General features: G+C 36.5%; 1 protein-coding gene across 5 annotated transcripts in view; it reads right to left on the bottom strand.

Moving 5' to 3' along the window:
- Positions 1-17,430, bottom strand: part of C7H8orf34 (chromosome 7 C8orf34 homolog) — a 502,481-nt gene that overhangs the window by 39,648 nt on the left and 445,403 nt on the right. For all 5 annotated transcript variants that reach the window (XM_024250722.3, XM_024250723.3, XM_024250724.3 and 2 more), the window contains 1 exon segment: positions 15,142-15,235. In XM_024250722.3, coding sequence (XP_024106490.3) covers positions 15,142-15,235 — 94 coding nt within the window.

Below are 17,430 nucleotides of genomic sequence, written 5' to 3'. Positions count from 1 at the left end.
ACATGGGGAAATCTTGTCTCCACAAAAACTACAGAAATTATCTCGCATGGTGGCATACCCCTGTAGTCCCAGCTCCTTGGGAGGCTGAGGTGAGAGGATGGTGTGAGCCCGGGAGGCAGAGGTTGCAATGAGCTGAGATCACACCACAGCTCTCCAGCCTCAGCAAGAGACAGAACTTGTCTCAAATAATAATAGTAATAAGTTTTAAATGGCATATGAACTGTAGAAGAGTGATTAAATAAGTTATAGTACCTCCAGATAATAAAGTGCTATGTACTTATTTTAAAAATCATCTTACACCAGCCAGGCACGGTGGCTCACGCCTGTAATCCCAGCACTTTGGGAGGCCGAGGCAGGCGGATCACCTGAGGTCGGGAGTTCAAGACCAGCCTGACCAACATGGAGAAACCCCTTCTCTACTAAAAATACAAAATTAGCCAGGCATGGTGGTGCATGCCTGTAATCCCAGCTACTCAGGAGGCTGAGGCAGGAGAATCACTTGAACCTGGGAGGGAGAGGTTGTGGTGTGCCAAAATTGCGCCATTGCATTCCAGCCTGGGCAACAAGAGCAAAACTCCATCTCAAAAAAAATAAAAAATAAAGAAATTATCTTACAGAGGACTATTTGACAATATGGAAAATATTTATAATATAATGCTAAAGCCACTTTATAAAGCTGTATATAGAATGTATATTATCATATATTATTGTATGAATGATTGTATAGATGATCTCAGGTGTGGATATGTATGTATGCACATGCCTGTGTGAGAGAGAATGCACATGAGAATCATTTTTTTTTTTAGTTACTGCATTAAAAACAACAAAGTAATCACAGAGGGTATTTTGGGATGGTGAGATTATAGGTGATTTTAATTTTACTATTTATTATTTTTCCTTATTAAACATATCCCCTTCAAATTAAAGCATCGTATTTCCTCTTTCCATTAGATAGATTCTGAGAATTACCTAAATGCCATCAGACAAAACTAATTTACCTTAAGTTCTGAATGTGAATCTTTGTGGACTTAATCCTATCAACACTATAGAGTATATTTGTGAAAGAAGCTGCTGGTTAGCAGAAGGGATTCAGACACTGTTAACATTTTTTAAATGCAGTATGACAGTATGAATTAAAATCCCTTAGGCAGCTAGAGGGAAACGATTTTGGCTAACAAGGAAAACTTATTACTTTATCAGAGGGTAGAGATAGCAACCTTAAATTCTGACCAAGGTAGGAACGGAAGGTAAATGAGTGAAACAAATTGGTTGGAGAACATTCTGAAGTGGGAGAAACCATGGCAAACTGGACAGTATGTTCAGCTCAAGCTAATTCTTACTATGAGGGAAGGCAAGCCTAGTATTGCCGTATCTTCTGTTTTTCAAAGAGAGTATCTGAACTTTTTGAGATCTCCTAATTTTTAAATGTTAAATTTATTTTTGTTAAAAGATTGTTCTGGCCAAACAAAGCACATCTGCAAACACACCCAGCCCATAGGCTGGTAATTCATAGTCTCTTGTTCTTAAACATTACAATACAAAGATAAACAATCACTTAGTGCCTTTTGAAACCCCAGCCTTAGCTATCAGCTTGATCCCCGGGAGAGGCTTTTAACAAAAGCAGTAAGCCATTCCAAAATAGCAGTTTTTCTCAAAAGTTATAACTAAAATTAAGAAAGAAATCTCAATTAGAAGAGAAAATATGTAAACATAGCCTCATAGACAATAAATTCCCTGAATATCCCTCCTTTGCATATGCATTTATTTTTCATTTAAAGAGGCCTAATCTGAATTCTTTATCTTGGATTCAGAACACCAACACTGAAGCAAAAGAAAAGCCAATGAACGTAGAAAGCAGAGTGTGCTAACTTCTGTAGAATTTTCTTTATTTCTGACCTCTTATCAACAAAGTAGCTAAAGAGCCCTGAAAAGTCACTGTCATTTTTTTGGGCTTCAGTTTCCTCCTTGTAAAATTAAGAGGTTGGGTGGATATTTCCTATCTTTAAAATTTTATGAGTCAATGAGACTACCTATACAGTGAGAAAACAGCCACATAAAATTTGCAATCCATTTATAGGAAGTAGTCATGTATACTTTGGAACTTCAGGTAAGGGCTTACTCTGAAAATTAGTCAAGTTTTACAGAATTAAAAATATAACCCAGAGCTACATATATTTAATGTTTTTTAGCTGATAGATTAATAACTATACTCAGTGAAAGCAAAGTTTTAAAAAGCACTTCTTAAATTATTCGTTTCATCCTCCTATGAGCTAGGCTGCACTATTGGTCTATCTTTACTCTCTGCCTAATAAAGAAGATAGATAGCTTTCTTGAAAAAACCCAGATTACTCTATAGTCTTGTGTACAAAAAGTGTGTCTCAGAGAGGTGCTTACTCTTTGAGACAGGACTAGTGCAGAGGTAGTTTAGAACCCAGTTTTCTTCTCATCAATTCATGACATATGCAAACAGCCAGACACCCGGGCCTCCTCAAGTTTTGAATTATTTGAATCCAAAGCTACAGATATAAATGCTCTCATTCGAGTTCTTCCCTATGCAAAGATTTTCCCGCTATCTACTTAATCAATTCACACTTCTTATCCTTACAACCTGGACCCTCTCTGCTCTTCTCATGACTTAATTTTCCAGGCATATTTCTCTCTCACCCCCTGTGTCTAATGTGTCTCCCCAAACAGTATTAATTGCTATGTTTCCTGGGCCATCAAGTGTAACCAGTGTTCTTCCTGTCTTTGTGTCTTTGCCCATGCTGTGGTTCTTGCCTGTATGACCTTCTTGTCCATCCCTGCCCTTCAAAATCTTATGCATCCCTCAGTTCAAACACCATTTGCCTCATTGAGATCTCTCTAATCTCGTGTTTCTACTGTCAACTCTGTGATATTTCCTTCCTATGGTTTCTTTAACATTTTATTTCTCTTAAGAAACAGTGTGCCTAATGCTTCAGATGCTTATGGACTTCTCTATAACTTGATAGGGGAAACACACAAGAAAGCCCAACATATGGTAGCTTCTCAGTATATGTATGTTGACTTTTCAAGATCCACAAATATGATTGCTTTAAGGGGGTAATCTGGCCCATAGGGCTTATGAGACTTATTGGAAAATCTTAACTAAATTCCTGGTTTGGGACAAAAATCCCAGATCTGTTTAATTTGAGGAGGTGAAGCAGGTCAATGCTTCAAAAAGAGCCAAAGAAAATCATGAAACACCTTAGCTGGTATGAATATGCTCAAGTTCTTGCAGTGACAAAAAATATACAAAACAATCCATAGAGAAAAACAATAGGCTTTGCTTGCAGCCAGCCAATACATTCTTACTGGTGAAAGATATGCTCCATCTGATAAGGCTGACCTATAACCTACATCCATCAAGGTTAAAGAATGAAGTAGTTTTTCTTTTATTTTGTAGTTTTAGGCCACACCTGGAGCAAATATAAGAATATTCCAAGACAAATAAAAATTGTTTAATAAAATAATTAAAAACATGTGCCACTCCTTTATAACTCTGATTTTTAAAAATAACAAAAATTTGGGCCGTGTATCCCCTATTCTAACTTTTAAAGACTTCAGCTCCACGCATTGCTCCAATCCAAATAATTATGCATTGTAAAAGAATAGTTCTATCATCTCATTGTTTAAATACAGCCTTCTCTGATGCTTGTTATGACATTTTCTGGTGAGTATTGCACATGACAAAGACATGTTAATAAACAAAGCAGGTAGTCCGAAGCACGTAACCTTATATATTGTTGAGCAACTTGACACATTTTTCCATTACACTTAATAATAGTTTATGTGGTGAGATTAAGTTTTATATGTTATTAAATGTTACCTTTTAAATTTTTTTCTAGGGCCTTAGGAATCAATTGGACCTTTCATAATATCACAGTTTTACCACAAACATGGGGAACATTTCAAAATAAGAATAGCACACAAATGATTCAGAGGCATTTGCCCTCTAGAAACTGTAAAGAAGTTATTCAGATCCAAATAATTCTCTACAACCAGTATTATAATGAAAAATTGCAATTTGGCCTTGGAATGTTTTGCTTTTAACAAATAATTAACAGTAATTGTTTTTACCTTATTTTTATATTTATGGGTTAAAGATCAATCCTAAAATATTTATGATAGTAGCATAACAAATATGCAGATATCTGATATACCTAATTTAGAGATTTGTCATCTGATAAGAGTTTAGATGCCCTGAACTTTTTAGAAGCCTTAGAACTTTCCGAAGCTCATAATATGTTGAAAATGAAGACTTGGGATTCAAAAATTATCAAGCCTGGGAAGGTCCAGGCTGCAGTGAGCTGTGATCACGCCACTGCACATTGCACTCCAGCCTGGGCGACAGAGTGAGACTCTGTTTAAAAAAAAAAAAAAAAAAGCCAGACATGATGCTTCACACCTGTAATCCTAACACTTTGGGAGGCCAAGGCAGGAGGATCACTTGAGCTCAAGGAGTTTGAGACCAGCTTGGGCAACATAGCAAGACCTTGTCTCTATTTTAAAGCTAAATAAATAAATAAAATTTTTAAAAAGGAAAAAAGTATCAAGATTTCTTTTGATCTTCTGAAAGAACCTACTACAGACTACTAGAAAGTTTTGTCTTTTTTTCTTTAAGAGCTCATTTTTCTAGCTGTCTTCATGTGTTTTTATTGTATTACTATTGTTGTTTCATTCTTAGTTGTTTCCAGTGAGTGTTATGTCTTTTCTATACAAATATTTGTGTTGTGTGAGATACCCTAGCTGACCTTTAAATACTAACAGAGCACCAAAGTCCTGTCTCACTTTTTTCCTGAGAAATGTATACCCAAATTTCTAGTGCCTATTTCTGATGCCACAATCCTCATGAAGCCCTGACACTTATCTGACCTAACTGGCTATTAACTCATTTTAGCCTTTATATTCCATACCGTGTACACTTTCTGACCCATCCCTTTCATGTCTTCATTAGATAGATCAATCTGTTAGTACCTTGTCTTGAGCCTGGTGACATAATCAATTCTAACACCCCAGTACCACTATCTCAAATATTGCTCAAATACAAATCTTGGGAGACTGCCTGGAAAGAAGTAACCTGAGGTTAGGGGAAGGAGAAGAAACGTTTTTTTTTTTTTTGAAAAGGTGAAAAACCTGGCCACATTCTGGGTGGCCAATGGAATATGGTAGCTCCACTTATTGTACTAAGCTCTTCTGCTCTCAAGAGTTGTAGCATTAACCGTGTCACTCCTAGTAATGAGAGGGGAAGTCATGAGTGAAGCATGGGTCAATGAAAATGAATAGCACTGAGCCCAATCAGGAGACCTTCATTCTAGTCCTGCCTCTGCCACTAACTAAGTGACATGAACAGGTCCACAATCTCTTGGAACTTCAATTTCCCCATCACTAAATTGGGAGAATTAAGACTGAGATGATTAGATTAGATTAGCCTCTCCTAAGCGCTTAGAGCACTTCTTCCAAAAATTAATAGATTCTGCAAATTACAGGCATTCTGAAAATAGACGTGCATAGGCATTCTACAAGAACTCAAACAGGCTGGGTACGGTGGCTCACGCCAGTAATCCCAGCACTTTGGGAGGCCAAGGTGGGTGGATCACCTGAGATCAGGAGTTTGAGACCAGCCTGACCAACATGGTGAAACCCCATCTCTACTAAAAATACAAAAATTAGCCAGGCGTGGTGGCACATGCCTGTAATCCCAGCTACTCGGGAAGCCGAGGCAAGAGAATTGCTTGAATGCAGGAGGCGGAGGTTGCAGTGAGCCGAGTTCGCGCCACTGCACTCCAGCCTCAGCGACAGAGCAAGACACTGTCTCAAAAAAAAAAAAAAAGAAGCACTCAGATATATTTTTCAAAAGCTGAACTAATCAAAGTCATGCAGATCTCATTGCCACAGGACTACCCAGTGATTGGATTATGTAAATATTTTAGAAGAGTCTCTATGCCATTTCCTCAAATCCAATAATAGACAACATTTCCCCCATTTTAAACCAGGATGCTTATTATATTTGATCTGTTCATTTAAAATTATAGAGTTGCTTTGCTCCTCTTGAAAAGCTGTTATTATATCAATGATATAGTCTTACAATTATGAATTTCTCAAATATTGTAATATGTAGACTTTACCAAAACTTATTTTTCCATAGAATTGTTTTTAATAGCTTCTCATGAAACTAGGGCCCAAAGAAGCAGATTTAATCTGGTTCTATACCCGATTTTGAAAATATCATACTTCCATTCCTCAAATAAAGAGAAAACCAAGCTGATGAAATCAAGGACTATGGGAGTAGAGAAACACTTCCAGAAAGGCGGTATAGGAATCTCCAAAAATCAGGGGCTCCTTAAAAGCAATAATAACAATGGCAAAAATAATCATCAAAATTAACTTTTTTCAGAACTCTGGCAATAAACCAGAGGCTTACAACAACCCATAGAACATTAACTCAAGAAAAACAGCTGAATCTCAATAAGAACAAGTGAGTTATGTGGGGTTTTAACTTGCCCTATGTCAATACACTTCTCTCTAGCTCTGCAGTAGCCTTAAAAGTCAGTAGACTCACAATGACAGTGGCTGTGAACCAGGCAGCCTAGCAACTGCCAGAGAGGGAAGGATGTATTTGATGTTTTCCCAAATGCGGCACCCTCAGAAAATTGTCACTCCTTGACTTATATGGAAGCTGCCTTTAAGGGCTGTTCTTTTTTTCACTTGAATTAAAGATCACTCAGTGAGAACCTCTGCCCTTGGGATGTTTGTCAAAAACAATCAGGGACAGTAGGGTTACATCACAGCTGTCTAAGAGAGTGATACCAGCTGGGCTAAACAAGAAGCTTACCAAAAAAATTTAGAAGAAAATCTGGTAAATGAGACTTCCATGGAAGGCCACAGAGATGTGTAGTGCTGTGCACCTATTAGGAAAGACTCCATAAAGCTCCACATAAAGCTCTATATCTTACCTCTGGTTGACATAGAGGCTCTGTGGAAGCAGAGTTAAAAACTGCTTGAGTGTTCATAAAATGCCTTGACACCTGTCCAGTCATTAGCTGACCACTACGCTACTTAGCAGAGACTTCAATGGCTGAGTACAACAGATAACATAGACTTGACCTGCATTACTTCACAGAAGCTGCTAGATGAAGAAACAGCAGCAGCAGCAGCAACAGCAAAACAAACAGCAGCAATAACAAACCCTAGGAGAAAGGGTCTGAAGTCCAGAGTTTCCACACTATGTTATATTACATGTCCAGTTTTCAACAACAAAACAAAAATAATAAATGACATGCCAAGAAACAAGAAAGTGTGGCCCATAAATAGGAAAAAAAAAAAAAGCAGTCAATAAAAACTGTCCATGAGGAAGCCCAGATGATTAACTTACCAGACAAAGACTTTTAATCGGGGTTACTATAATATATTCAAATAACTAAAGGAAATTATGTCAAATAAATTACAGTATGAGAATGCTGGGTCACAAAATGGAGAACAGCAATAAAGAGATACAAATTATAAAGGGAACAAACTAGAAATTCTGAAATGGAAATAAAAATCCACTAGAAGGGCTCAACAGCAGATTTTAACAGTCATAATGGAAAAAATAACTTGAAGATAGGTCAATGTACATTATGCAGTCTGAGGAACAGAATAAAAATAGAATAAATAAAAATTAACAGTTACCTATAGAGTATATCAATATACATATACAGAGTATCCCTTATCCAAAAATCTGAAAATCCAAACTCCAAAATATTCCAAAATCTAAAACATTTTGAGCATTGACATGACATTCAAAGGAAATGCTGATTGCAGCATTTCAGATTTTAGAGTTAGGATGTTTATGGGTCCTCAACTGGTATGTATAATACAAACATTCCAAAATCTGGCTAGGCATGTGGCTTATGTCTGTAATCCTAGCACTTTGGGAAGCTGAGGCAGACAGATCACTTGAGCCAAGGGGTTCAAGACCAACCTGGGCAACATGGTGAAATATTGTCACTATAAAAAGTACAAAAACTAGCCAGGTGTGGTGGTGTAAACCTGTAGTCCCAGTGGGAGAATCACTTGGCCCCAGAAGGTTGAGGCTGCAGTGAGCTATGATTGTGCCACTGCAGCCCAGCCTGGGTGACAGAGGAAGAGCCTGTCTAAAAAAATATATATATATATATTTATATACTGGGCACAATGGTTCATGCCAGTAATCCCAGCACTTTGGGAGGGCAGGGAGGGAGGATTGCTTGAGCCCAGGAGTTCGAGACCAGCCTGGGCAATATAGTGAGACCTTGTTTCTACAAAAATAAAAAGAATAGCCAAGTGTGGTGGTGCACATCTGTAGTCCCAGCTACTCGGAAGGCTGAAGTGGGAGGATTGCTTGAGCCCTGGAGGCAGAGGTTTCAGTGAGCTGTGATTACCCCCTGCACTCCAGTCTGGGTGACAGAGTGAGACCCTGTCACACTGTCTCAAAGAAATTTTTAAAAAGAGAAAAAAAATTCCAAAACCAAAATATCAAAAATCGGAAACACTTCTGGTTCCAATAATTTCAGATAAGAGATACTCAACCTGCATGCACATATGAGTTTAAAGACCCTCATAGCTTATGAATATAACATTTATTATGTTAACAATAAATGAAACTAGATTAAGCAGCACTTTCACATCACCATTTATTTATTATACCAGGTTTTTGTAATTATGAACGATTTAGACTTATTTATACCAACACATTTTTATATGTACCGTATTTTCCTTCCCCCCATTTCCTATTTTCTATTGGAAATTAATACTTTTTTTAATTTTTGCCAGTAATTTCTTTAATCTTCAACTTTTATTTTATTTCAAGTTCAGGGTGCATGGGTAGGACGTGCAGGTTTGTTACATAGGTAAATGTGTGCCATGGTGGTTTGCTGCATAGATTATCCCACCACCTGTAGGTATTAAGCCCAGCACCCGTTAGCTATTCTTCCTGATGCTCTCCCTCCCCCTACCCTAGTTCAGACAGGCCCCAGTATTGTTCCCCTGCATGTGTCCATGTGTTCTCATCATTCAGCTCCCACTTATAAGTGAGAACACTTGGTGTTTGGTCTTCTGTTTTTGTGTCAGTTTGCTGAGGATAATGGCCTCCACCTTCATCCATGTCCCTGCAAAGAATATGATCTTGTTCCTTTTTATGTTTGCCAGTAATTCTGAAAGCTTGACAACATGTTTACCAATTTTTCTTCTAATATTTGCTTTTTTAATACTTGAAAACCCTTCTGGAATCAGTTATTTTTCCACTGAAATATAACCTAGAACACTTTCCTCAGTAAAGATCTGTGAGTGGTGATCACTCATACACAGTAGTTTCTCTGGGCACAAGATTTACTCTCAGCCTTTTGGAAGTATGTAGTTTTAATTGAAGAAAATGCCACTGTCTAACTTTACTATTTTTATGCAATCTATGTGCTTTTTCTTGTTGTTTTTTAGATTTTCTTTCATTGTGATATTCTGTATTTTTACAATGTGAATATCAAAATAAATAGTGTTTCTTATGCTTTCCAATTTGAGAATTAAAACTTTCCATTAATTCTGGAAAGTTTTTAGTCACTGTATCTTTCACTATTGCCTTTCTTCTATTTTCTCTTGTGGAGATTGTATTATATACAGCTTATAATATATATGTATGTTTGTGTATGTATACATATACACATATATATTAAAAGCTGTATCTATGTTTGTAAGCACATGTATGTATTTTTAAATATGCATACATACACACATACACACACACACTCATACACACACATATCACATGCCACTTAACCTGAAATTTGAATTTTCCATCTCTTTATATTTTTTATTGCTTTCTGGCAAATTTTTCATTTTTCATTCATCTAATTCTAACTTCAGAATTTTTTAATGAGATATTTAAAACATTGATTAAGTTTTTAATTTCAGTAACTATTTTTTTACTTGGAGAAGTTCTTGATAATCTTCTAAATATCTCTTTGTCTTTTCCCTTACTTTAGAATTCTTTCAGTATGGTTCCTTTTCCTTTCATATCTTTAATTTTTTTTTTTTTTTTTTTTTTTTTTTTTGAGATGGAGTCTCACTCTGTCGCCCAGGCTGGAGTGCAGTGGTGTGATCTCGGCTCACTGCAACCTCCACCTCCCGGGTTCAAACGATTCTCCTGCCTCAGCCTCCCGAGTAGCTGGGATTACAGGTGCATGCCACCACGCCCAACTAATTTTTTGTATTTTTAGTAGAGACAGGGTTTCACCGTGTTAGCCAGGATGGTCTCGATCTCCTGACCTCGTGATCTGCCCGCCTTGGCCTCCCAAAGTGCTGGGATTACAGACATGAGCCACCGCGCCCGACCTATATCTTTAAATATCTTAAGCGTACTTTTAATATGATCTCTTTCTGATTGTCTTATTCCTTTCCTTTCTCATCATGCTAATTTTAGTGTTTTTAGCATTTGCTGACTCTGTCGTTTTGCTATAACTTTTCAGGCAGCTTGTAATTTGATTGAGAGCTCATCTTCAGCAGGAGTTGATATTTAAATCTTTGGGAGTTCTAAATGGCCCAGTTCTTACATTTACATATGAGAGGACACTGTGAATTTTAATGAAGCTGGCCAATTGTTATTATAACGTGGGGTTTCTAACAATACAGATAGTTTAAGTTTGAACCCAATAACCAAAGTACAGAGCTGAGAGTTTGATTCCCTATGTGTATCTTTATATTTTTCATTCAAAGTCTAGTACCAATAGCAAATTTCATGGCTTGTTCCACAGTTAGAGAGTACAGGTACTTTATTTCCCTTTTTATACCTGAGTCAGTCCTTGCAGGTGACAGGCTCTATACAGTGTCATCATCTCAATCTCCCTGCCTTAAGGAGACCCAGGGCCAAATTACCTATTGTTACAGATATTAAGATCTCAGGAAGAACTAGGACCCAATCCTAAGTGGGGAAGTCTTAATGTTTTATGACAGGATTAGCTTTCATCTCTGACTATGGCTATTATTTCTTTATTTGGGACATTTGTGTTGTTTTGTTGGTTTGGTTTGGTTTTTTGTTTGGTTGCTTGTGTGTTTTTAGCATGTTTATTTGTGTTTTTAAAAATCTAAAATGTAATTAGAGGGTACTGGCTAAATTGATTCTAGATGTTTTATGTTTTGATTTTGTAAGCATTGAACCCACAGTATGGAGGACCTTTCTGATATTGTTTGGCTCAGTGTCCCCACCCAAATCTCATGTCAAATTGTAATCCCCATGTATCAGAAGAGGGGCCTGGTTGGAGGTAGTTGGATCTTGGGGGCAGATATCCCCCTTGTTGTTCTCGTGATAGTGAGTTCTCACGAGATCTGATGGTTTAAAAATGTGTGGCTTTTACTGCTGTCTCTCTCTCCTTAGAAGAAAGTGCTTGCTTCTCCTTCTCCTTCTGCCATAACCGTAAGTTTCCTGAGGCCTCCCCAGACATGGGGAACTGTGAGTCAATTAAACCTTTTTTCTTTACAATTACCCAGTCTCAGGCAGTTCTTTACAGCAGTGTGAAAACAGATTAATACACTGTCTTTCATGTCTTCTCCATGTATATTTCTTCAAATTTTAGCCTTCCTTTTTCTCCAACCTCACATTTTATACTCAAACTTATTTATAGATGAAGAAAGAAGCCTAGAAAAAGAAGACCCAAAGTTTAACAATACTATGAAGCTGATTCGGAAAACATAACCCTCTGATTCGTTGAACTTTTTCTTCTAGTTCTCAACTTTTAGAATAAGCAAATATTACCAAAATATGAAAAACGCAGAATTCAGAGTCCCGGCCACAGAGATTCTGATTTAGTAGGTCTGAAGTAGAGTCCCAGAATATGAGTATTAAACAAGTACCCCAGTAGATTCAAATATTTGGAATTTGATTTGTTTAGTGACTTCAGACCATAATCTGAGAGATTAGAAACAAACACACCCCTGACACAAGTTTTTTCACACTTGAATTTATACTTTTTAATTAAAAGCAGAGTAAAGAAAAAAAATCTATTTAATCAAGGGTTTTGCTTATCTTGCTTATAAAAAGTTTATAAAGCTCCCTATTTAATTGTTCACAATATCTTTTCCTAAAGGTGCTCATTTATAAAAATTTATTTGAGCTAAGTCTTATTTTTAAATGATGCAATAAGAAATATGCATTATCCCTGACATTATTTGGAAGCTTTCCGCCAAGAAATCTTGTCTCAAGAGAAATTAGACAATTCCATAAAATTACCTAGGCATAATTTATAGAAAGCTGAGTCAAGAAACAGGTGTTGTTGAAATGATAAACTTGTCATCTTCCTCACTCGTAAGTTTCTAGGATACGAGCCTGTAAATTCTAAATCAGATACTGGGCTCACAAAGATTTATGTCATTTATTTCCTTTTCCTGAGACAGAGGTAGATGATGTATTATATCTAGCCAGCTGTTCTACAAACCACATGCATTGACTGAAAGTATCAGTGGAGATACCAATGCTTCAGTGGCTCCAATGTATACATGTCCCAGCACCTGGTTGATGGAAGCTACTCTTATTTGCATCTCTGTGCTAGGAGCTTGGCTACAATGCTAACTAGCATTCCATTTCCAGATGGCTCCCATTACCACCCAATTATTTTAAACCCTGATTTTATTTCAAGCAATTTACCATTGTCAAGGGTCATCTCCCAGTACAACATTGCTAAGATCAAATATTTTTGGTTCTAGTTTTACGGTTACAAGAGTTCAGGAATGGACTTTCTTAGATTGATTGATGGACCATTTAGCAAAACCCATGGATAAACTATAAATCCAATATTAAAATTTTAATAAAAGTATAAATAACTTTTATAACAGTTATTCATAGTTACAATAGTTATTTATTTTGTTTTTTTTTTTTAATTTCTAAGTGTCCTGATAAACAAGTTGGAAAAAAATAAATCTATTCATTCATTTTCTCATTCATTTACTAATTCTTCTGATATTTATTGAAGGCTTATTTTGTGTCTCAATAAGATGAAAAAGGGAATGGACACTTTCCCTCAAATAACTTGCACCCTAGTAGAAGAGAAGAAAATTAAAACTTATTGCCAAAATATTGTAAAAATATAAGCAGAAAGGCAATGCGTATTAGGTGACAAGGGTTGAAGAAAGTTCTGGGGATTTGCATATCCTTTACATGATTAGGCTATGTTTTCTACTCTTAATATTGATTGGAGATATATGGATTTAAGGAAAAGAAAAAAAGACTAAATTTGGAACTGGATATAATATACTATTTTGATGGATTATTTTCTTGTCTAAGTTTTAGTTCATTATAAAATATAGCACACTCATATAACTAACATGCTCTGCATTCTATAAGGATGTTGTTTACCAGTTTTGCCCACTTTGGGCACCTCTTGTAGGATCTAACAGTAAAACTAGCACACTTTCCCATATTGTGTTTATACAATACACACCCACAGTGCTTGAAGGTTTTTTTTAACATGAAATTTTCTAAGGCCTCAAAAGAATTTGGTGAAAAATCACTACAGCCAAAATCTAGAATGAGAGCTTATGTATATTTAAATATGTGGGAAGATGGGGGGATGTGAATGAGTTTGCATTTTTTCATAAAACTTTTGGAGCACTATTAATACTTTCAGATTTGGGGATTCTTTTCTCTGTATCCCACAGTATTATATTTTCTAAACCATTTTACTTAGGATTCCTTGCGTTAAGGGACTTCCAAAATACTCTTTGCTTTTGTACTTGCTTGAAGTACATTCTACTTTCTCCATCTTTATCAGTTGTTTTCTTTTTTTCTTTTTTTAGACGGAGTCTCGCTCTGTTGCCAGGCTGGAGTGCAGTGGCGCGATCTCGGCTTACTGCAAGCTCCGCCTCCCAGGTTCAAGCAATTCTCCTGCCTCAGCCTCCCAAGTAGCTGGGACTACAGGTGAGCACCACCATGGTCAGCTAATTTTTGTATTTTTAGTAGTGACGGGGTTTCACCATGTTGGCCAGGATGGTCTCCATCTCTTGACCTGGTGATCTGCCCACCTCAGCCTCCCAAAGTGCTGGGATTACAGGGATGAGCCACCACGCCCAGCCTATCAGTTGTTTTCTAAAGAAGATGGGTGCTGTTTTCCTTCAATAGAATCTGTAAAGTACCACTGTGATTTTTACTCTATTTCTGAATGTGACAGCTGAGTGAACCTTGGCCTCCATTCTCCTCTTCTAACCTGAGCACTCACTCTCATGCCTGTGCTCCCTCTGACCACATAAACCCACAGTATGGAAGTGGAGAAGTGGGATAAGAACATTTTTAAATGGCTTTTAAGCTGGAAGTGTAATTTCCTGGATTCTCCAGATTCATGATTATAATGCTACCCATGTAACATATAAGTATTTCTCATGGTTATGGCTCAGGAGAATTATTTATTCATCATATCACACCAATTATCACGAGGTATACATTATCACATACAATTGTTATTTTTCTCTGAGGGCTACCACTAGAAAAATAAATAAATAAAATTTGCTACTAACTTCTCAACCAGATTTCTGGGCCCATATGTCTTACAATTTCAATAAACCCTGGAGAGCATGCTCTGAGCTATGTCATTAGTATAGTGATTGATTCCTCATTATTATTAGAACATGGTGACTTAAACCAAGAGCCATTAGTCTATTTGTCTTCAGTTATCTTATAATATTAACTTGTTTTGTGAACTTAGAACAGCGTCTACATATGTAAATATCTTCTTTTAACGAATGAGTATAATTTCATATATAATAATCAGCTGATCCTGACATACTTTGAAACTTTGAAAATAATTATAAATTATCACTGATATAATTGTAGACTATTCATAGAAGATTCATATTCCAACTAGACAGTCTATGTTGGTCTTTAGAAAGAATAATTGCTTTTTTTTTCCAGAAAGTTAGTTTATGAGTCCCTGTACCATAATTAAGATGTTACTGAATGAAGACATAGACCTGAAGGATAGCTTGTCTTTACATGTTCTTCCTAACAGAGTCTGGATTTTTTTTTTTTTTTTTTACAGAAGTTGTTTATTGCTATGAAAGTGAAATAGCTTTATTGTGGATTTCCTTCTGGTAAAAGAAATTTGTCAATAAACAATAGCGTCTACTCACGTTTCTCTTGTTCTGCTTCCACTCCTTCACTTTCTGTGTCACTTGGCAAGATCCATGGTTGATGAACTACCTGCAGTTGCTTTAAGGATTCATCCTGCCAAAGAACACATTTATTTTAGATTAAACTCTGTTTTGATATCATGAACATTAATGTGGATAATCACTCCAATCTTTATGAACTGCATCTTCAAAAACCATCAGAATAATTTCCTCATTAAAAAAAGGAGGGCTCTAAGTTTAAATTCATTTTCATGCCATAGACGTTCTACAAACTCTGAACTCATTTTTTACATTCTTCTTTTAATAACATTTAGAGTCAAGAAATACCTGAACTGTATTCCTTATGAATTAATATTTTTATGGAAATGTTGACCCTCATTCTTGGAAACATAATTATGAAATATTCAATATAAAATGGCAGAAAATGTGCCTCTTTGCCATCAAGGTTTCAAATTCCCTTTAATGAGAATGAAGATGAATGGGATTTAGAGAACATCTTCGATTTTACTCTCCTAGTATTACTTCACTGCCTCCTTCCTCTTCTCACTTTCTAAAGTTTGTTAACATATTTCTCATATACTTCCTTGCTGCTCCTTCCCTTCTGTCATTGAACTAAAGCAGACCCTCATTATCTCCCACCCTGACTGTAGTAATAGCCATCTGGGAAGCTTTCCAGGATCATGTATCATATCCTGTCTAATTCTCCCACCAGTCACCTGCCAGAGCATGCTTTTTAAGTTGCCATATGATGTAATCACTACCTTGCTTATAATTTTTCAGTGGCTCTATTCGTTATTCTCTGGGTAAGATTTAAACTCAAAGCCCTGCATGATCCATACTTGTCTAACATGTTCTATCACACTATTCTCTCAATCCCACCTCGACCACCCCAGCTATAATGAACTGGTAGCTCTACGCTGCATTTCCTTATCTGTCTTAAACATTAACACTCCTCCTCCAAGGCTCGGGAGTCACTTCTACTGGAAGTCTTCCCTGATCCTGCAAGGCAGAGTTACTCCTCTATTCCTTTATGTGCCTATTATACCAGTAGAATCATACCATGTAATAATTATACTTTCATCTCTTCCGCCCTTAAAAATAATAAAAAAGGTCCTTGAGGTCATAAATAACTTTTTTCACCTAAGCATTCCTAGCATCTATTATATCCCTTGCACAAAATAGGGACTTACTGGGTAAATATTCATATAGGAGGAAGTAAAGAAGAAAAGAAAGGAGAGGATGAAGGGTAAAAAGAAGGAGAGGGGAAAGATGGTTCTCCTCTAGCACAAAATAACGACTTTAAATTTATTGAGCCATGACTCAAGAACGTGTTTTCAAACATATTTGGAAAATTAAAAACATAAAATCAATATGATCTGTCAGTTCACTCTTTATTTCTCAAATTCGCTCATCATCTCTACCCTCTTTCAATTATATTTTTCTCCAATATGAGATATTGTGCTTTATTTTTATTCAGACAAATACTAACAAGGTAAAAATAAAGTTCCACAACTCTTGATATTTAAGAAATATGACACCACCAGTCATTAAATGTCCACTTTGCTTAAAACATTTACTTTATGAGATAAATATTCTATCTGCCACAGCTTTCATTTTGATGTCAAATTCTGGAGAAGTTCAGCCCCAATCTAGAGTTTCAAAACAGCACAATTTTCCAGAAGTTTGGAAGTGGAGTGGTGGGTTGGTTGTGTGATGCACAGGATATATTTTAGGGCAGTAAAACTATTCTGTGTGATATTATCATGGCAAATGCAAGACATTAAGCATTTGTCAAAACCCATAGAATTTTATGCCACAGCATAAACTTGAATGTATGCAAATGAAAAAAAATCAATTAGGAAGTTGGGGAATCCCAGAATGAAAGGCAATATACCAAAAAAGAAAGAACATAAATGTGTTACAGATGTATGAAACAACCTCACTGAAGGGGGAGGAAATAAGGTGCTAACCTAACTAACTTTGAAAATGAATGGAGTTTGCAATACCAAAGCCAAAAGGAATTATACATGTGCACTGCACTCTAGTGATAAACTTGCTTTCTGTGGGCGTACAGGTTAACAATTCTGAAACCACTGTATATGTACTCTGGAAATGAATAGTAAAGTAAATGGATGATGGGAGCCAGGTTTCTCACTGCTGGTGTGGCAGTTTACAGATAAGCAGGAGAAAGAGGCTAGAATGATCCATGCATAATGTATTAGAGTTGAAGACGTCGGTATGAGCTCATGTTTAACTTACTATATATACAGATGGCTACACACAGAAATG

This window comes from Pongo abelii, chromosome 7 (genome assembly GCF_028885655.2).
Source record: "Pongo abelii isolate AG06213 chromosome 7, NHGRI_mPonAbe1-v2.0_pri, whole genome shotgun sequence".
Lineage (NCBI taxonomy): Eukaryota > Metazoa > Chordata > Mammalia > Primates > Hominidae > Pongo > Pongo abelii.
Note: the sequence above shows the minus strand (reverse complement) of the source record. Positions and strands in the feature narration are given on the sequence as shown.